At 34.8% G+C, this 23,765-nt stretch overlaps 1 protein-coding gene across 1 annotated transcript in view; it reads right to left on the bottom strand.

The window, feature by feature from the left end:
- The window catches only part of prdm6 (PR domain containing 6), a 48,971-nt gene extending 27,316 nt beyond the window's left edge, over positions 1-21,655 (bottom strand). Inside the window, exons 1-3 of the mRNA XM_088912055.1 lie at positions 21,597-21,655; positions 20,597-21,095; positions 16,081-16,388 (exon numbers count right to left, since the gene is read on the bottom strand). Of these exons, the coding sequence (XP_088768181.1) occupies positions 16,081-16,388; positions 20,597-21,083 (795 nt within the window). The 5' untranslated portion in view covers positions 21,084-21,095; positions 21,597-21,655. The remainder of the gene's footprint in view (positions 1-16,080; positions 16,389-20,596; positions 21,096-21,596) is intronic.
- Positions 21,656-23,765: the final 2,110 nt, after the last annotated feature.

The raw sequence follows: 23,765 nt of genomic DNA, 5'->3' as shown, positions 1-23,765 counted from the left end.
ATACTTTTAAAGATGTTCATATTGTTTTATATCCATACACTATCAAGTGCTGTGGCTGTATACTTAATGTTCCTGACAAAAGAAAATTAAATTGGTTGCCTCCTTTTGATTAATTGAATAAAATATGGTATTAATATGGCAAGATATTGTATGTCTGAACATGTAACGTTTCCTACTGAAGTTTTATATATCATTTTTACAAAGCAAATAGATTCAGTTTTTCATAGGACATTTAAACTTTGTTTGACCCTGTCTTGAACAAATTTTACAATTGAGAACAAATGTTAAAAAATAATAAAAAGAGAAAATATTGGCAAGTCTGTGTTAATAAAATAAAGAAACCACTGTCAATATATCTACCACACCACTCCATAAAACATGATTCTTCACCGGCAGTGACATACTTAATCAATGATATTAATTAAAAATGTTCATAAGCAAACATTACATACTCTGTATCAAACATCTGTGTCTCACCGCTAGTACATTTTGATAGAAACTGGAATAAAACTCATCCATGAAACTCTGTGGGTTAAAAGGGATTCTCTTTAACTTTGTACTTAACTTTCAAATCCGACAAAGGACATATGTGAAACCAGTTGGATGATCTCCACCTAGCCTTCAGTGAATATTTTAGGCTACAAAACTAGACCATAAGGCAATACAGCAAATTAGATACACTGGCAGGAAAAGGTTCAAAATAGAGAAATACTGTAAAAGCAAAGAATGTTTTTGTGTTGTACACAAGTTTTAAAATATTTTAAAATGTCATCTGTTTCAGGGTGTTTTTTTCACAACATAACCATGAAAAGTGTTCTTGTGAGACACATACTGTACATATGTCTGTTTCATTGATCAAAGTTAGCTATGCCATGCTGATACTACAGGTATAGGTACTAACTTTTCAAAATCATCAGGGTGTTCACGTTCAAATGGATTCAGATTAACAAAGCACTTCTTTGTCTCACTTGCACAGTAATAGAAAAAAATAAAGCACTTATTTATATTAATGAAGGCTTTATTAATGGTAAGAATGTTAAACACAAACCGTAAAATGTGTTCCTTCATGGCTCGCTCGCATCTTCAATGTTCAGTGAAAGAATCTCCTTGAATATGCGTTACTGAAAATTTAGTTTTTTATCTTTTCTTTTAACTTATCATTACAAGCACTTTCTGTGAATTTATTATTTTGTAGTTAATGCTTAGTGGTGACAGTCAGATTTCACTTCTGAAACTATTAACTGTATAGTTATATAGTGAACAGTGAAAATATTCAGTATATAGTATTTGAAGCTATACTGATACCTGTCAAATGTATTCTTGATAAATGTAGATTCTGCCTTTGTGAAAATCTTTATTAAGCCCTTCCTTTGGCATCTTAATTTTAACAAAAAACTGTTGGCTTCTTGTCATTAAATATGAGTCACGTAATTGTTCACTTGCTGCGGTTGGCACCCTCACCAAAATTTAACTCATTAGAAGATCGCTTTCTGTTACTGTCAGAAGTCAAATTAAGGGCAGATACTGTATTAAGGTTTGTATATTTTTTGTAGGATTGGATTTCCAAACTACAAATGTATCCATTTCTGAAATGTATAGCTTCTGTGAAGTTGGCTTCTTGGCAGCTGCCGTCTAGTGCAGACACTTTATCTGCTCAGATGTCAGTTACTTATGATTCATTGATAAACAATAAATCAACCGAAGCTTAATTAACTAACAGTCAGATAAGTTGACTACAGAGTCCAGGATAAGACATAACAGTTATTTAGCATTGTGATTCGGCATTCCTTTGGCAATCTCCCAAATGCAAACCAAGTAAAAATACATTCACCCTGTTTAACCATGGTATGATCAAAAATATTTGGGGAGCTTGACTATACACAACACCCAAAGAGTTGGCACCTGTGGTAATAAGCCCCTATTGTTTGTAACCTTTCTAATGAGAAACAGCTGTCCATGGCTGCTGCTTGAGACTTTATGCAAAGCAGAATTAGAAATCTATTTAAACAGTCTTGCTTTCCAAGAGCAAATATTCATTAGCTGTAAAAAATAGATATGGTTCTTGCAAGAAACACTGTGCAGTATTAGAGTGTTTTGTTTATGAACAAGTAGAATTCATAGCAACTGTTTGCTCTTTAAAAAACACCTTAAGCCTTTTTTCACTGGTTAAGATACAGCTGATGAGCCCTAATAAGGGGGAAACAGCAGTCTGTTATTGCATGTCTTGACATAACATACGCAGACTTGGACCTCTCTTTAGACAGTTCTTTTTTTCTAATGAAAACACTGTGTAGTGTCTGACTAATATTCACAAATCTGGGTGGCATGGTGTTTAATGATGCTGCCTCACAGCTCTTGGATCCTGGGATACATTCTGGACTGGGGAACCTTGTGTGTGGAATTTTCTCCATGTTTGCATGGGTTCTCCAATTTCTTCATAAATTGTCCATATGTGAATGTTTGTGCCCTGCAATGGGTTGGTATCCCACTGAGGGCATAGTACCCACTAGATCATATGCTTATAGAAAAAAGGCTCTGGGTTGCTGCCACCCTTACCAGAGATAAGTAACTTTCAGATAATGGATAGAAGGAAGGATCAAGATCAAGAGTCTATTAAAGACCTTTGTTCCATCAATCCAAAATATGGACCCTGTGTCCATGATGGTTTTCATTCCAGCTGATCTCTACATTAGGAGAACATACCCATGCGTTTAACTGGTCTGCTTGCTTGTTTAGATTTTTGTTTTTGTTTTTGCACCCAGTCCTGAGTTTCTTATTTACCCTATTTCAATTTGTATTGCTTCCAACTGTCACCATCGTTATCCCTCCCCTTAAGGGAGCTCCAGCTCTTTCTTATTTTGCGAACTACCTGCACCTGCCCCCAATCCTGCCCTTCCTTATTTAAGCCTGGCACTCTTGCTACTCTGGGCTCTGCAATGGAAGATGGACGCCCGGAGGCCCGCCTCCTATCAAGTCGCCCTACGTCTGCAGCTTGAAGGGCATAGGCATATTATCGAAGTCTAGATCCAGCTGAGTCTGGGGCTCGGAGCGCCTGGCCTCGTCATCCCGTTTTCATTCCCTGTCCCTGTACCGGATCCCGTTCTGGCTTTTAACTCTGTCTTGTTTTATCTCGATTGGATCACCCAGATTTGGACTTTTGGACTTCGCCCCTGAATTCCCCCCTGGAGTCCTTGGACTTGTTAGCCTTGGCTATGCCCCCTGAGCACCAGTTCACCATCGTCACACATCAGATGCTCCCAAAATGAGTATTTGTCCTTCTGCTGCAGTCAGATTGGTTACATTTCAGCAACACACCAGATCAGTTCTGAAATTCAGACGGCTGCACAGAGTTAATATCAAGTAGAAATCTCATTTAATCTTTTAAAATTTGAAAACAAATGTAAAACTAAAAAAAGAATGAAATAAATTTGTCTGTCACTATGTACATGACTGAAGCTTAAACCAGAAGACACAACAGTTCCCAACAATCAGAGCTGGGAACCCCAGATCTATACCAAAGACAAAATAAACTGACATTAAACATTTTAGATTTATGCAAAGACACCGGTACCCACAGAAATAAAAATAACAAAAAAGATTAAAGAACACTTCTCTCCTGCAGTTGGCTCTGCACCACAGGTATGGGTGTGATGTGATAAGATGAGAGTCTCAGAGGTGGATGGGAAGAAGGAATCTGCCTATTCTTCCTCATTTTTCCCTGTGTGAAGTCACAGGGTTCAGAGCTGTGAGCCAAGAAGTGAAAAACACACAACAATTCTAAAGTGGAATAATAATAACAAGATTTTAAGCAATTTAAATTATGATTTTTTAAATGCTAATAATCCGTTCTACAATGACTTAAATTAATGGAAATACCTATTCTGTTGGCTACAAATAAGGGAACCAGAAAGTGATTTATCTATGCTGAGTCTTATGTGTGGTATTTTTGTCCATATTTTAAGGCAATTGTGGCTTAGTTTACTGCAAAATTAATTTGGAAATAAATGAACAAATATAAAGAGTTCTATGTGTAGGTACTCAAATTATTAGTTTATTCATTAACCTTCTAGATCACATACTGTATCACCATGTTTAGACGATCAGAAGAAAAAAGAAAGGAGGAAAAGGTATATGAATATAAACTGTAACTCTGAACTGAACAGCTTTTAGTAGGAAGCAACACAAAATACAGAAATTTACTTTATTATTTGTAAAAACCAAATCGTAAAGAGAAAGGAAGGAATACATTATCTCAAAAAAGAGAGCTGTGCTAATTTAATTACTGATCATTTGTGGAAGGTCAATGGGTTACTGAGGCACTCACCGCAGAAATGGACAAGACAATTTGGTAAAAATGCCTCCAGGAATCATTTTGTCATTGCTAGGTGCTTTCCTGCTAAAGCTGTAATATATTGCAAAGCATTCCAGAAACACATTTTGACTGATAACTATTGCAACAATATAATCTACAAAATGGTGCTCCATTGCCCTGAGCAAAACACTACTAATGCTCTATAAAAATAATTTACTTTTTCTGCAGCTTTTCTGATGGGAAAAAGAAAAGGCTGAAAACACCACCTTTGTTGCAAACACCACCTTTGAAACACCATTCTGTCAACACATAAACAAATGCGCGACCTTGTATTTCTATAGAGATTGTACATATCAGATATAAATTAACCAATCTGGGGTGTAGGTCTTAAAATAAAAATAAAAGCAGAGGTATAGGAATTTTATAGATCAAATGTTACAAGCAACATTCAATAAAATACATTTTATAAATAGTGTCAGGTTCTAAAGAGGAAACTCCTTATTCTGGATATAAAGCCTTGTTGGGCTTAGACATGTTTTATGTTAAACTTTGTCTTTGGAAAAATGATTCTTGGTTGCAATTAATGCTTCAGTGAAGTTTTCTTATATTAATTTGCACATTGCACATTTTGTCCCATATAAAAGAATGTCCTGCAATTCTGAATTATAAACATTGTTTGATATTATGCTTCTCTAAATTTGTGTATTTAATACAGTATACAGTATGCTGATATACAGTAATATGTCTCCAGCCATGCTTTAAGCAATTGACTTTTGGCTTACTGCTGGAGTTCATTGTATCACAAGGACACCATAGTCACAATTAAATAAAGCCAAAGACTCTGATTTGTTACCACCACTTTCATTAGTTTCACCATTAATTAACAAAATCAGAATACTTTCTGTCTATTTGCTTGTAAGTGCTTTGAAACCTACCAACAAACACTCTATTGACTTGGCATCCTTAATCAAATAAATATTTACCATTGTGATTTGCGAAAATTATTTACCTTTCAATACAGATCACAAAGAGAAGACAAAGTGTGGGCTAAAACAAATCTTCTAGTCATCTGGAAGCAAATTATTGCTGAGCTGAAAAAAAGCCTTTCCAACTGACTACTCAGGGAGGCTTCCCCTCACTAGCCCTAAATATCAATAGAGCTGCCTTTTTTATTATTAATTTCAAAGCATATCTGACCTTGAGATGTCTGCAAATGCTAAACAACCTTTTGTATAATGGCATCCAACTTTATTGAGGAGAGACTGTGTATATTACAAGAGGTGAATGCTGTCAATTGCCAATGCTGAAATCTGTCTATAGCATGCTGAGACAATCAATTTTGTAAATGATTGCAATAATCAAGGAAATTGCCTAATTTATAAATCCTTGCATACAGCATTTTAATGGATTCTTACACTTACTGCTGATGTCCTAAAAGCTAAATGAGTTGTTGTCCTGGCTGTCATTGTATAGAATGATATGGGTGGCCAACCTGAAATAAAGTTAAAGGTCAAGGAGCCTAAAAATACTCAGTGGACACCAGACTTGGCAAAACCAATAACATTAGACTTTTAAAAAAAGTCACATTTCTTTAGCACATGTTAAACTTAGTTATGAAACCTAATGAAAACATTTTCCTAAGAAAAAAAATGGGTAGCAGGAATGTTGAAGGATTATGGTACCAGTTCATAATGTGCCACTATTTTTTAAACAAAAATGTTTTAGCATCTCAAACTTGGAACCAACAATTTTAGTAAACATGCTTGAACAAGGAGTTATCAAATCTCCCATTCCGTTATGATTTTTTCACATGCATTCAGCAGTGGCTGCTTTATAATCACCAAATGCTTTGTACAAATTATGCACAGACTATTATCTTTTAAGATCACTACATGCTGTTATGAATTCACCTCAGTTCCAGTATTATATCATTCCATGAAATTACAAATCCTAATCTAAACTATGATTTTAAAAACAAGGAATACTATCACAGAAAGTAGGAAAGATGGGTAAATATTTCCCCCAGCCTAGTCATCCTGAAAACCTGGTTCAAATGCTGCTAAAGTCTAAATTTGAAGTTTATTTGCTGATCTAAGATGGATTTTCTTCGTAAACCAATGCAACTGTACAACGTGGTGTAACATGCAGCTTCAGAAGACAGGGAGTATTATAACAAGCGCAGACCTCTGTCAGAGTACTTGCTTTTGCTCTTAAAGGGCCTAGGTGAAGCCTGAGCCATTGTACTTCACTGTTCCTGAGCATCAGGTAAAACTTAAATTAAATAATGATATATAATATAGATTGTTTATATAAAAAAGACAAAAGCAAGAAACATTTAAGCTTCACCCAGCTTTATACATTCAAAGAGTACATATTAATCAATTACAATATTAAATTATGAAAGCAAAACAGAATTTTCCATAATCAAAACAGCCTTTCCCATTCAAAAATTCACTTTTCAACCTTTCAAAATATGTCTATGTATTACCACCAAACATCTTGACAGGATCACTTTTTTAGCACTGTGCGAGATACTGTAGAGTGAGTTTAATTTCTTTCAAAGAGAAATGACCTAAGACGGAGTTAATAAAGTTGCATTTGACTATTTTGAATGGTCAGCTAAACTAATAGTCGAGAATAGTCTAAACTATCTAAATAGTCTAGGTGTTACAAAATAGAATTTTTAAATAAAGTCATAAAGTTTTTAACTTTTTAAAGAAGTTTCATTAATAGGAGAATTCTCCTGGCTGAATAGCACACAAACACAACTGTTTTTCATAGCTGCTTATTGATTTGCACATATTAAATTCTATGTCTCCTTCATATATAATATATATAGTATTAACATGTTTAAACATGACAATGAACAAATCACAGAAGTTAAAAAAACATTATCAAAGCTAATTTATTTGAACAGTGATGCAGTGAGTCCTCATGCTCAGAGTCCTCAAAGAAAACTGAATTTTACACAGCATGCATTCCTTAGTTTAATCGAGGGGGAAAGAACTGCAAACCTTTAAGGTGGGAGCTCGTTCCTCTAGCTGATGAGACCACATCAGTAATCAATGAAGCTCTGTTCATCGTTTAAAAGCAGCCAGCTAAAATTAGTGTTAAACGCACAGTGATGAGCTCTATGCAGCAATCCTGGTGCCCCAGTGAACAATGCACCCAGTTTACTGCTTTCTCTGAGGAAACAGTTCACCAATACAGCAGACTGTGCGTTCTTTATCAGAAACTGCTACAGAATGAAAGCAAGTACATTTGTTTTGTGCTTTGGTGGACAATACAAAAAGAACCAATAAAAGCAGCTGGTAGTGTGTTAACCCAAATAGAATTAAAAGTCACTTTGAAATATATGCAAGTATATATTATATGTATTTATTTTTTATGAATACTAAAATATTGTTATTCACAATTATTTACTTTTATAATATGCAACATGGCCTTGAGTAATAGGACTTTCTTGTACATTTTATGTAATATAAACCAGAAAGGAAAATGTGCTTTGTATTGCTTATTGGATTGGATTATCATTTATCAGAAGAGTTTAATACTATTCATTAAGTAATATGAATGTTGAGCGATTCATGTAAGGCAAGATGTTTTTTTAAATAAAAGTGCCAAACTGAAAGATAATAAACAGCACTGCCATATATCATGCACTTATTTAATGTGGAAATATTTAGAAACGCATCTTCTAAACACTGTTCAAATGAAAGAACAAATGATGTAATTTCCTAAAAAATATTGCCTCAGGCCCTCCACTGTAACCATTCTTAGATTTCATTTACTGTGTAGTTAAACATAAACAGTTATGTCAGACATAAACTGCAACAAATGCAACAATTCTTAGTCACAAAACAAGGCAACAAACACATTGAGGAACATTAAACTTGGTAGAGATCTCTCAAAGAAGCATATAATGTCACCAAACAGAAAAAAAAACAAATTTGACCATACTGTTTATTCTTCATGTGTGTAAGAAACTGAATAATTATATATCTTATTCTCCGTCACTGGTGGAGAAACAGTAAAACGTGCCTTGGAATTCAGCTTTTTATCATTATGAGGTAAGGACAATCACATAATCGCCAGGACATTTACCTCACAGAGATTTTGGATAGGCCTCTAAAATGTGTGTTGTACTGTTTATTGTGCCGCCACAGTTCTCAATCCTGAACTCAACACAGTAGACTCAGTTATTTTTAATCCAGACTTAGCAAACACATGGCCAGACTCTGGTATTTACAATGCTGGTTATTATTTATGGTTATTACTTTTTTCTTTATTTCCATTTAAAAACATAATAGCCAAGGACAGCATGCTTTTGTTTTCTTTTTGAATCAATCAAGCAAATGTTATTGAATGATTTAAAAAAAGCACAAAATACTGTTTTGTATTAAAATGATAGAACATGTAAAAGTACAAGGGTAGCATGATTTAAAAAGAATTACAGCCATGTCAAAATATTACGTGTTTTACACATACTGGTGATGGACAGATGGTCTGACTGTCTTTATACAGTATGTTAATGTTTGTTTATTGTTAATTTAAGTGCTGCTTTATTCATGTGGCATTAGTAAACACTAAACACATTTTTAAAGGGAAAATAACATGTATAATTTAAAATTTCAATATATCTGAGGTAACACTAGTAGAGCCTCATCTAAGGGTTTTTTATTTTACACAAAAGCACTCTTACATACATAAGACCACCAGTGAAAATGTAAATCACCGTCAAGGCATTTTTTGCCTTCATGTTTACTTTTCCTATTACTGGTACTGGAGAGATTGCAACTCTAAGTCAAACCTTCAGCAATTGATTCCAGCCAATAGTGTCCTGTCAGTGCTTTACTTACTGCTCAATCTCACTAAACTGACATTTATGGTGTACTGATTGGCCCCTGTCACTGATGGCGGTTGTAAATTCACTTTGAAAAGCTGTGTGTTAACAGCCTCTGACCAGGCTCAGAGGAGAGTGTGTACAGACTGGCTGACAATTGCTTGACCCCCTGCCCTTATTACAGTGAGTAAATCAGACTTTGAGCCATTAGACTGGAGCCTTTAGGCCTTTGCAAAAAGGATTGACATGACTAAAGGTCAACCTCTGTCACACGTGTAACAATTTGGATAATGGAATTCTGTAACTTATCTAAGGAAACACTTAGCAGTGATGTACAAATAATGTTGGCACAGACAGAAGTACAGAGCTTAGATATGCTAAATACGTGCTACTGCATCAGTTACACAGTATGATAGCTGATGCAAAAAAGAAAGCACAGTACACAAACCTTCAAGCTGGGTTTTCAATTGAAAGTTTCTATTTAGAAATTGGCTACTAGAAACCAAATTTTATTTGTAAATCGCAGCACAGTGTGCAAAAGAAAATAATATATGGATCTGTGTTCAAAAGACTGTACAATGTAGCCAATTTTGAATAACTGCTAAATATGTTATATATTCTTGTTTTATAAACACTGAGTGCACTTTTCTGTCTCACTATCCTATCAAACACTTTCCCTAAAGATTAATTTCAGTTAAGTTACAAAACTACTGAGACAAGTTCAATTTTGGAACCCGATGATTAGGACTGAACAGGCAAAAACAAATGACAATACAGTGATACTGTATGAAGATTTACTAGAGTTTGCATAGCTGCTAACTGCTACCAGGGGGATATTTTGCAGAGAAATATATGAAATTCAGCGCTAGCAAAGCATGCCCTTGGCTGCATTCTCTTTTGCGAAATGTTATCGGTTCTTATTTGAATTAAACCTTTTTTTCTTTTTATATCAGTAGAACTATTCACTCCATATTCAAAGCATTATGAATCATAGAAAAAATTACTATTGCAACAATTTATTGTCCATATTCCTTATGCTCTAAGTTGGAAGTTAACATTCTGCTTTGTTCTGTCCCATATTTATTCTTTCTCCTGCACACGTGTGCACACATGCTCCCCCTTCAAAATACTAGAAAGCTGTAGTAAAAAAACAATAGGCTTGCTCAGTAGATGGCAATGCATGACTGGACTGAGGAGCAGGGGACTGAGTTCCATATCCTTCCCAGGTCAGAACAATTCCCAGATTCACTTTCATTGAAAACTAGTTGAACTTGTGAGATGTGCAGGCCAACCACACACACCTTTACCCTTATCACAGCCTCAACTGAAAGTCATCTGTCTTCTGGAATAATGGAATGGGACTGGGCTGAAAATAATTCACCACCTTATAGAAAACATGCCACATGCTTGTAGAGCCCCGACATGCCTTTAGTTGGGGTTCCTAAAATTTTCATCAGCAAGTGTCAGGCTGAACCATAATACATCAGAATAGAATAACTACATCATAATATAATATGGTCAAGTCAGCTGTGACCAGGATTCCCTTAGCTGCAGCACTCAACTGACTGAGCCAAGGATAGGGTGGGATAAGTTCACAAGGGCTGTCTTGGGTCACAGCAACACAACAACCCCTGCATCTTTCTGAAGGCTTGACGGCATGTGGTGCTGTTGGTGAGAGACGTGCCTTTTCTCCAAATGGCACTGAATCTCTGGCACAAAGCTGTATGGCCTGTGAGGTGTTAAGAGTTGAATGGTTTGAAAGTGTGTGGGAGATTGCCTAAAGATTAAGTTGATTTAAGTTCACAAAACTAGGAAAACAAGATCAATTTTGAAACCTTATGTTTTTAAAGTGTGAGCTATGTGGTAAAAGATTAGGAATGAACAGGCAAAACCAGAAACAATACAGTGTTAATACAAGTACCGTATATAAAGATTTACTAGATTACGCATACTGTATCTGTTACCTACTGTATACCCTCTTATTCACCCGTGTGTATGTCGCAGAGTTCATAGCAGTTTGACCTGATGTGAAAAACTCATGGTTCTTAATTGAGAAAAATGGAGTATTCTTATTTTATATAAAAATTGTGATGGGGAGAATAATGAACAAAGGAATTGTTCATTATTGAAAATTGTTCCTACATTGAAAATGTACTGTATCAAAGATTTCCTCATAGCACAATGCTTATTTTTATTGCAGTTGTATTGTTTTGTGCAACATACTGTATGTGTGTGTCTAAATTTTTTGGAATATAAAGAATATAAACACAGTAGCCTATTTAAAAATTGTTAAATAAAAAAAGGTTGAAAAGTTTTGTCCAAAATGATTCTAAAAAATAATGACAAATAATGGCATGGCTAAATAATGGTAGCCATTCTAAATGTATTAGAGAATTATTTTCCAAGCAGATCCTTTGAAAGATACTGTAATGTTGAACTACCACTATCCACAGCTTAAAACCAGATGACATACTGGTGTGGAACTTTCAGCAAATCTCCATTGAAAATAACCACTATTGAGTTATAAGGGATAAAAGCAATTCAAAACAGTCCAAGATGAAAGTATCTGATTCTTTAATGAATTTTATTAAAATTGTCTTGACTAAATCTGGACATATAAAAGACACTGTAGGTAGGATACCTCTTATAAAAAGTATTTAATAGACTTAAAGGTATTTGCCTGCAGCTATTTGCAGTTGGGGAAAAACACTTCTTTTAAAATATTTAATTCAAAGAAACAAATCATAAAGTTTACGCAAAACCTTCAGGTGTGAAACTGTTATGCCATTAGGGGAATGCCACAGGGTGTCAGTACAGACGCAAAGCACAAGACTTCAGAATGTTACTTAATGTGTTTTATCTTTAAGGCCATCTTAAGAATGGTGATGTTGTATATCCTAAAAACATTTAAAAGAAGCCGAGACTCTTACTGTTGTTTCCTGTACAGAAAGTTCCATTCATTCACACTCAAATAGACAGTATGAAGCACAGAGCTGTTTCATTTAGTGCTTTGCAAGTGAGACATACTGTTGTGCTGTGAAAGTAAGGATGTAATTCAAGAAACTTAACATTCAGTATTCATCATTTTAATGCTGTCACCTTAATAAGAATATGTCACAACCTAATAAGAATAAAATATGCAGACAATAATCAGAGCAGGCAAAAGAAAATTCATCACATAATTTCCATTGAGTGAAACTTTTTTCGTTCATGTTTGGCTGATTATTAGAGAGAAAACAAAGCTGTCAAATGCACTAGACTAGTGTTATGCACTAGTGTTATCTTTTTACACTAAAAACAGGCTAGACATTACCTGTACTTTGGCTGTAGAATCCAGTCACTATATTGTAGCTTAAATTATTTAGTGAACCTAAAGCTTTGGAGAACAGTACATACAAAGCACTAAAACAATTCTAAAAACATACAAAAAAGTTACAAAACGAAATATTCTCTCACACAGTTTTAGATAACTATGTTGCAAAGGCAGTACTTCTGTAGCAGCTGACTGAAAATGTCACAGGGCTCAGGCTTACTTCAGGGCCAAATAAGCTCTGCTTGCATTTCAAATACATGACATGCTATTAAACAGCGCTGCCAAATAATCTAGAAAAGTAGATGATGGATTGTCTGAGAAACTTAAATTTAACTTTAATCGAACCGTGTCATGAACATAACTGTATCCCCCTGTGCTGCCATTATCAGGGGGATCGAGACAAAAGTGACCCTTAGGGTTGATAAGGCATCTTGAAGTGTTTGTTGCTAATGGCAGACTAAGTATATACTTTTGCATGCCCATGTCCTCTTGTCACTATTATATTATATAACTTGCATTCCTTTCTGACAAATATATTTAAATAATACTTTTCATAGCAAATTACTGCCATTATCTAACACAAATAAATCTCCATCATTAATAATGTTTATGGGGGAAAAAATTGAGCGGCACAAAAAGCTTGAGCTGTGCTCTATTTTACAGCACTCTTAGCATTTTCCCATTCACACTAATGTAGCATTAGACCAACTGCATAGGGTCAAAATTGGTAGCTCTACTTTAGCTCCTTTCTTAGTAAAATGTTATTATAAAGTAAATCCAATTGCCAAAAAAGCATATCTGTTGAGTTTCTTATACTCTTACAAGTACTCAGCATTATCCATTATATCATATTAACAGTACAGAAGAACATATTTGATATTCAAATTTACTGGCTCGATTAATAGATGTAATGACCAGATAAATCAAATCATTGTCACTGACCTAGACATCTGAGTTAAAGCTATTATCACCAATATTTCCTAATGAGAAGAATTTTTTAGTTAGTATTTGTTAGTTCTTGGTTCTGAACACATACTGTATGTGAAATGTTACTCATGAACTACAAACAACAATTGTTCCTTTTACCAGTATACAATTAGTAACCTACAGTATCTTATACAGTATAGTAGAATGAAAGTGAAGATTAATTAGTGGCAATCTTTCTTGAAAAAAACCCAGCAGCACCTTCTTGATTTTAAACATGATCAATTCATCTGCAATATGTGATAAAAATGGAATATACCAGAAATATTTGCCTTGTTACTTTATATAAATTGATGTTTTTCTCTTTGTGTGAACAGCTGCCAAGACCCAGATGTCTCTGGCAAAATGACACAGGCAAACATGCAGTACATGTTAGCCATTTCTCAGAGCAGAAGTATCAGTATTTGTATAATTGTCAGCAATTTTTCTGAGTAGAGACCTGCAGATAGTTACACTTGTCAGTGATTTATCAGTGAGGAATTCAAAGCACAGGTATATTTGTTAACAGTTTCACTGAACTGAAATCTAAAGTGAAAGAAAACTCAGCAGAGAATTCTAAGGATCAGTGTTTCTGTCAGTGGTTCCATGCAGCTGAACTTTAAGGGAAGCTACAACACTTGACAGCTTCTGTGTGAAATCTTAGGCCATGTGCGCTGACTTTGACTATCACTAGAATCAGAATGATAAGTAGTATACTGTAGCAAGGCAAAGGGGAAAGGATTAAGTCTGAAAGACAATAAACACTAAGATGGATGTGTGACCATCCAATTTTTAATATTGTCTAGTTTCTCATTTTCCTATACAAGTCTTTCTGTATGCCATTTACAATATTCAAACGCCTGAGATCAATTGCCATTAATGTACACTGTGTGCATTCCTACAAGCTGGGCCTATTACAATGTGATGTTAAGCAGAATAAAAGGAAACACTAAGAATCAAGATGAATTTATCCCCAGAGATCAGCAGTTCATTAATAACAGAGATAATATTTTGGTTCAAGGCATGGTAAGAATATTTTTTCAGGCCTTTATTGCCAGACACATTAAATGAGAAAATTATCTCGATATCAATTGCAGCACTTAAATACCAAGAAAGTCTCTGTTTTCTTTACGAAGTTAGTAGAGTGATTGCTCACCATTACTTAAATTTGAACATTTCCAGATTTTGTATCACCTTTTTCTATTAAAGAGGAAATGTATTGTTCCCCCCAAAAGCATATGGTTAACAGTGATACTTAAAAAAAAATAGAATTGTGCAGATGCTTTCTTACACAATAAACCCTAGGATCTGAGGCGAAATGGGCCATGAAATAACTTAAATGACTAATTATGTAGCTTTCCGAGTCAGTGAACCAATGCTAAACATGTCACCTCTATGCTGGCTTATGCCATATAAAAAGAATTATCCTGGCCTGTGGCATGGACACTTTATCATTTCCCATGAACACCCACAGGTGTAGGGGCAGGATGTGAGGTAATGGAAAAGCCTCAGATAGACCTGGAGATGCCGCACAGAGAAAGCTATGGATCGCATGCAGCACCAATGTCAAGCAGACTTCTACATATTGTGTGGAACTGTAATAAATGGGAAATGATATTGGAACTCAAGAAACCTAAAGTGTAAGAAATTAAAGGAATTATTTTAGAAATAGATATTATTCTTTTAGTGCCATATCCTTCAGAATAGTTTATCTCATTACAAAATCTTACTTTGTTACATTTTAAACTTTTAATGCTTTTTCTAATGTAATGTAAATTAGCTTAAAACAGTATTATTAGTTAATTAGAGATTATTAAATTAGTTTTTTTTACTTATGAAATAAAATAAAATAAAGTGCACAAAGTCCGGTTTTCCCAGCTGTCAAACTGCAGATTTTCTTAATTTATTATGGAGTGGGCAGTTTGCCCACTGGGAAAAGAAAAAGACGAAAATGTTATAAAGACTTCCATGATTGAATTTACCAAAAAAGGAATGTTCCATAGTACAGTATTTAAGATAAAACCACCACTGTCTAACTAACTGTATTCCTCTTACAGTACCTACACTATTTCTGAGGTAGATGTGTTAAAAATTTAACTTTGATTTTATGATATTACTCCCTAACACAGTAGATCAACGTTTTCCATGAAAGAATAAGTGTTTAAAGAAATAAATATCTTTAAAGTCTCTAATAAACACTGTATCATTATACCCTTGTAATCTGAATTTATCTTGAAGCAATAAGGGGTGTTCTCTGAAGCAGGAGACTCGGATGCAGCTTCTTTAAATTGGTCTTTCCAATATAGGGCTAGAGAGGAGGCCATGTGCTTTATGCTCAACAAGGATTACCAAAGTGCATTGTCTATATAATTTGCACTGAATTTGTTGCAAAGGAACACAGTTTTTTTACTCACTTTGAAATCACACAGAAACACAACTTCCCGTGAACAAAATGGATAAATGTTAATGAAAGAATCACGCCTCACAAAACAGTTTTTCAAGACAGTTAATGCATAATGGATATTTTGTTCACCTACGTTACATCTTCAAATAAGAATGAAGACAATGCTGCTCTAAATTAGGCAAGGCTAAATTAAATTAGAACTTCTCATTTCGTTTCGCAAGAGCAATGCATTTAACAGACTTTACCTCCCACAGGTGACGTGTGTTCCTCAATGTCCCAGTCTGTATCTTGTCCAGGAGAAGGGGAACTCCTTGAAAAGGCCCAATCCAGGTGCCCTGGGGGATCCTTTGTGCTGCACAGATGCCATAACCGAGTCCCGGCACAGTACTGGTGCAGAGACACACCTCTCTAGGTAGGTCACGCAGCCACTCGGGAATCTCTGGAGGGGCTACAGCCGCTACAGCGCTGCTGGTTCCTACCAGCCGGCGTAGAGAATGAAGGGGGCCGTGCATGGGGCACTCACCATTCCGGTTGTCTGCACACATGTCACAGCCTGGGACAGCAAACAAGGAACTACGTCAGTTTAAAGCAGCGATGCATTGATTATATGTATAATACTCTAACACAGTCCACGAACAATATATATAATGTAAGCAAAAACTAAGTGACAAAGTTGATATAGTATACATGTGCTTTCTTCAACGGTAATATCAAAGTTCTGTGCAACTTCTTTACAATTTACTATTTTTTTAAATACACAAGGATTCACGTTTTGTTAATCAGTCCAGCCAAATGATGACCTGTAAAACACGTTTCGTCGTACACTTTTAACTGCATAACTATTCATTTCACTGTGCAATAATTCATGTCATTTATACAGTATCTTGTGTTTTCACTGGAATGTTAAAGTGCATTTATATGCCTTCTATCAACCTAACATTTTATGTGGATTTAATTTAATAGACATACAGTGCAGAATTTCTTCTGTATTTCTTCAGGTATTTAAAACGAAAGTTCTAATTAGACCTGTAATCTCATTTAAACAAAACTTCACAAAGTTAAAAAAGCAAATAAATATATATATGAACACAATGTTATGTAGCCTAATCATTGCATTCAATAGATTCACCCATTGGCAGACAAGAACATAATGCACATAGTTTAATTTCCATGTATTGTTAAAGCTAAAAATAAGTAAATTAAAATAAAAGTAATAAAGGTATCTTAAAAAATAAAAAAATAAAACGATCTCATTTGAAACATTAGATGCTTTGAAGTCAAATTAATTTACAAATTACAATTTAAGAGTGACCAGATAATTAACATAAAAATCGTGTTATTCCGAACACACGTGAATTAAGTTTCTGATCTGATCTGAATTTAGATCTACATAGTGTTCTTTACACGAATTTTTATAGAGAACTCTTGGGTAGCAAAGATCTAAGCCAAAGATGTCGAAGTACAGTTAACATAATTAACATATAATTAAATACATCCCTTTATTTTGTTTACTTTATTTAAAAGTGTAACAGTCTATCAATGTTTGAAAATTAGGCGAAATGTGGTAAGCAATCTGTTAACAATACTTCATGGATACTTAAAACTTAGGAAAATCAGTTTTGTCATTTTGACCAATTTATCTACAGATTTTATCAAAAGATATGTATTACTGTTTTGATTATTATTAGAACAACATTTTCTCCTCTTTCCAGCATCATAATTGTCAGAAGGCGCTGGATCAGATGTGATGTCTTGACCTCGATGGGCTTTTCTCTATATAGACTGTAAAGCTGTACAAGACAAGAAAAATGTATAATAAAAGACGAATAAATACCGATCATACATAGGCCTATACATATATGCCTTACAGGTTTTATATTCTTACGGTTGTAGTTCATGTGGCTTAGTAATGCGTATGAGCGTTCACGTAAACCAATTAATTTGTTAATTATACACTTTCGCAAAACATGGCTAAAAGTTTCCTACCTACGGCAACTAAAAAAACCGGACCACACGAAAAAGAAGTATGTAACCGATGTCTGTACATAGCGCATGTACTATTGTATTTATGTAACTATTTTCGCTGTTGTCTACTTTCAGAGATATTCCCTGTTATTTTTATCTTTGTCTTTTCCTTTGTTTTAAGGTTGTTCATAGGTAACAAAAAACAGACTATTTTTAACAAGCGCGCGATTAAGGAACATTTTTACTTTCTTTCAATTCTTTATTTAGTCGCCTTTAGAAACACTGTTAAGGTAGAATGACTAATCCTCATTTTCACACTGATTTTATCAATGTTTCTCTTAATTCATTCTTGATATTTGTAGCTGTTGTTCGTGACTAGGTACCTTACTACACCTTATTAAAGACAAAGAAAAAGCCGCTTATGCCCTCTCATCAATTTTAATTGTACATTCTATACATAAAGCGCCTTTTAAATGATAACACTAATTAAAAGTACACATCCGTTTTTAAAACCGTACCTGAACTGGTTAATAACGTGAATAGAAAATACAGTAATTCAAATTCAAATTGGACACTAAGATCACGTAAAAGTGTCCTCTCCATCTAACTTTTAACTATAGTCCATAAAAGAATAACTTCATCGTGTTACCAATGTACATGATTATTAAACAATGTGCTTAACACCGTTAAATAATAATATAAAAGTAAAGCCCGCATTTGAGATCGCCAGATTGTTCTAGGGAACAGCATTTGTAATATAAAGTTATCTATATCATATATGTGCACTGCACGGTATTTGCTTTGTACACAATTTCTGTGAAAACCTTATAATTGCCATATCAACCAATTAGGTATTTAGGAATGTATTGGATCATACTCTATTTACAGTATATATACCTATATATATTATATATATATATGATGGTGTTGCAACCATCTAATATACTTTGGCTGTATTGTAAATGACTCAGATTTGTTTGAAATATGGGTAAGAGAATATTGTGTGTAGATAAAGCAGTCCCACTGTCCCCCGGAGACCTCCATATACCATGTTGGGATGATGAATAGCGGCCGGTGGAGAAGATCGATTCCTGATCCACACTCACTCCACTCTCCTCTACAAAACTATACGGCAATTAATTGTGGCTTGTCCCCTCATCCTTCATCTCCTTGTGGCACATATCGATGGAGATTACTGCTGATGGACCATTTTATCGCCTTAAATAAACAGTCACCACCTTTTCAAACCTCACTTTAATATATAGGGTTATATCTTATATATACGGCTTCAAGTACCGGTATATTTTATTGAAGTAGAAAAGAAAAAGTAAAAAGCTGTAAATCTAAACCTCAAACCTTCACGTAAACAGACACACTCCGAACATACAATACACTGATTTGCACCGAAGATGAGTGTGGTAAACTTATCTAATCATGCGGCCTGCATTAAGGTTATTAGTGAACATTATTAAGTAAGGCATTTATATTAACAGTAAATATTATTATTTTAACATATTTTCAGGATGTTGCAATTGTTGTAGAGTTCGGAATCTTCTCTGAGATATTGATTAGAACTGACCGCTTGAATAACCGTCTTTTTTATTCAACTTTGGAACTGTCAAGAGACAACATTCTCGTTTTAAACTAGAACGTTTTTAATTTTATACCTAGGGTATTTTGTTATCAGATAGCAGATTTATACTGCTAGTCAAAATAACGCAAAACCTACTAATTTTTCTCCCGTAACCGATCTTTCGGTTACCAATTTGGAGTCAAACTATTCAAAACGTAGTGCAATAGGTAACAACCTATTGAACGATAGCAATAAGTCTTAATTAAACCTTAATAAGAAGGTTTTGAACCATAATAAAACATTATTCTTTTAATTCACCATTTAATTTAAAAAAATCTTCGAGCCTTCTGTTTAATGCTTGGAAACGTGGACGATTTTTAAACGAAAACGTTCTTTCATGGGATCAGGTAAGAATTGATAGCCTTCATAATGTAGGCCAGAACAACAACTGCGAAAATATTCTCATTGGCACTTAGACCAACACTCAAGCAACTTTCTGTCCTACTGTATATCATTTACTAAGTACAGGTTTAGGCTACCCTTAGTTAATGTGACAAGAAAAAACCTCAAGTGGTTTAAAAGGTAGTACTTTTAAAGAAGGTCATCCACTCTGAACTCCTGAACTGAAATTACATTCACTGTATTGTAAAACGCCTAAGGCAAATCCAGAAATTCTGGACAATATCGCCCTCCATCACTTTTCTGGGCTGAAAAGTGCAAACATAACGTCAAATACTGCAATAAATGCAAGTGTTTTGGGAAAATTATAGAAATGTTCTAGTCATTTAATACTGGTAAAGTTAACATTTAAATAATAAGGAAAAACAGTGCCGACCTAGTAACATCCAATAAGTGCATTATGAGCACTTAAGTAACATCCAATAAGTGCATTATTGCTTATTACGTTTAAACTTTTTTTTTTAAATCAAACTTGACTAGTTATGAACATAACGGCTATTTGAAATCATGAAAGTTTAACGGGCCTATGTGGTCAATGCATGTGTCATATCTGTACTATATTTCTAAAGGTATTCGTGACTTCTTGTACAAGATTATTTAATATGAAACTTTCAGCAAAGAGTTTCCTTTTAAAATGTTACAAAAGTTTTTAAGTTCAATTAAATCGGAAAGGAGTGCTAATTCAAATAAGACTGTTCACAGTGAAATCTATAATATACAGTATTCACAAGTAACTTTTCCTCTGCGAACTACTGTATACGTACGATTATTGGGATCGCTGGTGTGATTGTTCAAGGGGATTATTTCCATTCTCTGCTGTCCATAGAGGTAATAGTCTAACTCCTCAGAAGTAAATTTAAACTTTGGTCTTGTGTCATTTTTACAGTTGGATGACAAGCAAAGGTCTTTGGCTTGAGCGCTGATTCCCGGGGTGTGGATTTCGGAGCATTGCGAGTGTCCAAAAAGTGCAATCTGGGGCACAGACAACTGTGTTAGACCTGCTAGCGAAGAGATTGAAGAGGTTGAGGAGGAGGAAGATGGGGTTGAAGCGGATGACGATGAGGTGGAGGAGATGGAGGTCGGACGCTGACGGAGACTCTCTGCCGAAATATCTGCTCTTTCGGGCGGCTGAATCTGGTTATGGGCTCCGCTCTTCGGCTGGCTTTGTGGGAACAGCTGTTGCCAGTGCTGAATGTAAGCTGGGTCCACCTTCAAGAAAGCAGATCCGCTGGGCTCACCGGGTTTCAGCATCTCCAAGGGTGGCTGTAAGACACAACAGTAAGTTTTTTCTATTGATGTTTATGACTTTTGTTTCTCTGAAAAGCAATTGGGATCTGTACAGAGAGCAAAACCAACATCAAGAAGTCATACACAAAACAACTTCAACAACAAAGGGGTTTAAAAATAAAATATTAATAAAATGAAAGCATCCTCATAAAAAGTTCTTCGTGTTTAGTTCTACCACAATTACCGAAATAATACAGCCGTATCATTGTTGATACACAATGAAGAAAAATTCAGACGAAATCTGATTTACGGAACTTACTTAAATGTAAATATTTCATAATTGCTCTCATAACCACGCCTTGGTTGTATTAATACCCCTCGGATGTAATGGAATGATGCACTTTGTACTGTATGTCGATGCAACGCGGATTACAGCTGAGAGCATCCCTCTTTTCTATACTTTTGAGCGCTTTATGCGCACAAAACTCATTTTAAATCTTTTCAGATCTTTGACTTCCAGCATATCAATACACTTACCCAGTTTACGCAGATAGGTCTTAGCTTCGTCACTTACAGTGGTTACAGATTGTATATTCCAGACTCTTAAACCATAATCCTTTTGTTTATGGGATATGCTGTGTTCTGTATCCAAGCTCCAAGTCTGAAGTACAATATCCGAGCTCCCCCCTTCTCGCTCGCCCTCAGATCACTAGGAGCCTTGTAAAAGGACACGTGGGTTTTACGACAGCACGAAACCCAAGGGATGGGGGAGTTCACACTGGATCAAAAATACAACCTAACATCTGTCTCTGTCAGTACTATTCTTAGTTTTTGGATTATTAAATTAATCAGTCGAAACTTTTTTTTGAAAGATTATGACCATAATTAGTCCATTTGCATAATCCAATGATACAAAACTGCAATAACTACTCTATCATTTTTTTAGCCATTGTGATATCTATGGAAAACTCCTTTTCTTGTTATCCTTGTCCTTCAGTGAATTTATTTGCAAATAATTTAATGGTACAAATATGCAGTCGAATTAAAAATGAACACTTTTTTGGAGTAAATATGTTATAATTAAGGATTCACTTTCCCCAGTTCATGCTACGGTACAATGTTAGGCTTTGAAAATCAAATGTGTTAATCGTTGATATATGTATAGTATGTTTGGCACCTTACAAGTTAAATACATTGAATGTTTTCAATGAATTTGTAATCCAGATGAGAACAGATACAGCATCTTTTAAACGTCTAATTACTTTCAATCCCGCTTTAGTTTTATTCCATTAAAATATTTAAAAGATAACGGACCTCATTGCATTGTTAGTGCTGCGTCTTATCCAACCACTGGTTTTTCCCACCCTTTCTCTCAGACGCTTGAGAAAGTTACTGCTGTTTGGATTGTGTCTGTATCTAAATGTAGGACATTTTTTGCACAATTTCATCCAGAGCTGCACTAAAAATGTTTTGACTGGCGTCTTTTTGACAGGCTCATCCGTCATTTGCAATACAGATTGATAACGTAAACTAAAAGACAAACATTATCGCCTGAAAAGGAATTCTAATGTAACTGCCATTGACAATGAAAAATTCATCTCACTATAAAAGAATGTGGATCATAACGTAGACGATCTCCCAGTGTTTGAGAACGGGTTTATGCGAAGAATTAGCAAATCCCAAGAAGGTATTTTATTTTTTCTGTTAAGTTATTCAGTTTCAAATGTTATGTAATTTCCTCCAAAAAACATTGACAAGGTAGTAAGTTGTTTTTTTTTCTGTCAGATGTTAATAGACGGCATGTGTCCCCTGTACTCCACATACGTTTCTTAACTCCATGACGACATAAACCAATGCATTCTAAATAGAATTTTATTATATCGTAGAGTGTGTTATATTTGGACTTTTTCATAAGCGTATTAGCTAAATAGTATTTGTAATAAGTATTTATAGAGTGAATGTCTGGAACTTCAATAAAGGATTGGCAGGTGGTTCTAAACCTAATGCTTGTTAGAGCGCTCAGATTAGTCAAATGTACAAATCCGATTTCAATTACAGACAATAAACGCTAAAAGGAGAGGGATATAAAAACAAAAGTGCCACCAGGGACATTTTTAAACTTGGGAGCCAAAGAGCAATAAAAGAGCTCTCTAGCTGTCTGATTAACAACGGTCCTTTGGGAGAGATTGCAGACTGTTAACATGGTACTTGTCCATCAAAGCAGTCACCACCAGCTCAGCGCTTCATTAATTGCGCGGGTTCGTTTTTGATAGAATTCGAATATCTGTTGTCAATTAATTGTGTTAGTAAAAGCAAGCCCACCACCCTATGAACAAAATGTATTAAACCAAAGCTCAATATCCAATTCACATATTGTAAATTCCTTTGAAAATAATACATTATAGAAGTGAAAGATCATTCTGATTTAAATAAATCAATAACGATAAAATATATTAAAGTAACATTATATAGCTACCTTTTGGGGAAAGAAATGCAAGCCTCAACCATGTTTTATGTTAATGTTTTAAGCTTTCTGTTGTTTGAGTAGCTAGACTATTTTAAAAAATAATCAGGAGCATATTTTGAAAAATTTCAGCAGAGTAATACGTAAAAAGATACCAATATTCCCGAAACTCATTTTGTCATAAAAGTTCTGGCACAGACACTATACCATAAAATGCAATTGTATATAAATTATTCAAAAAG

The sequence above is a fragment of the Atractosteus spatula genome, chromosome 3, assembly GCF_055471065.1.
Source record: "Atractosteus spatula isolate fAtrSpa1 chromosome 3, fAtrSpa1.hap1, whole genome shotgun sequence".
In the NCBI taxonomy this organism is placed as follows: domain Eukaryota; kingdom Metazoa; phylum Chordata; class Actinopteri; order Semionotiformes; family Lepisosteidae; genus Atractosteus; species Atractosteus spatula.
Note: the sequence above shows the minus strand (reverse complement) of the source record. Positions and strands in the feature narration are given on the sequence as shown.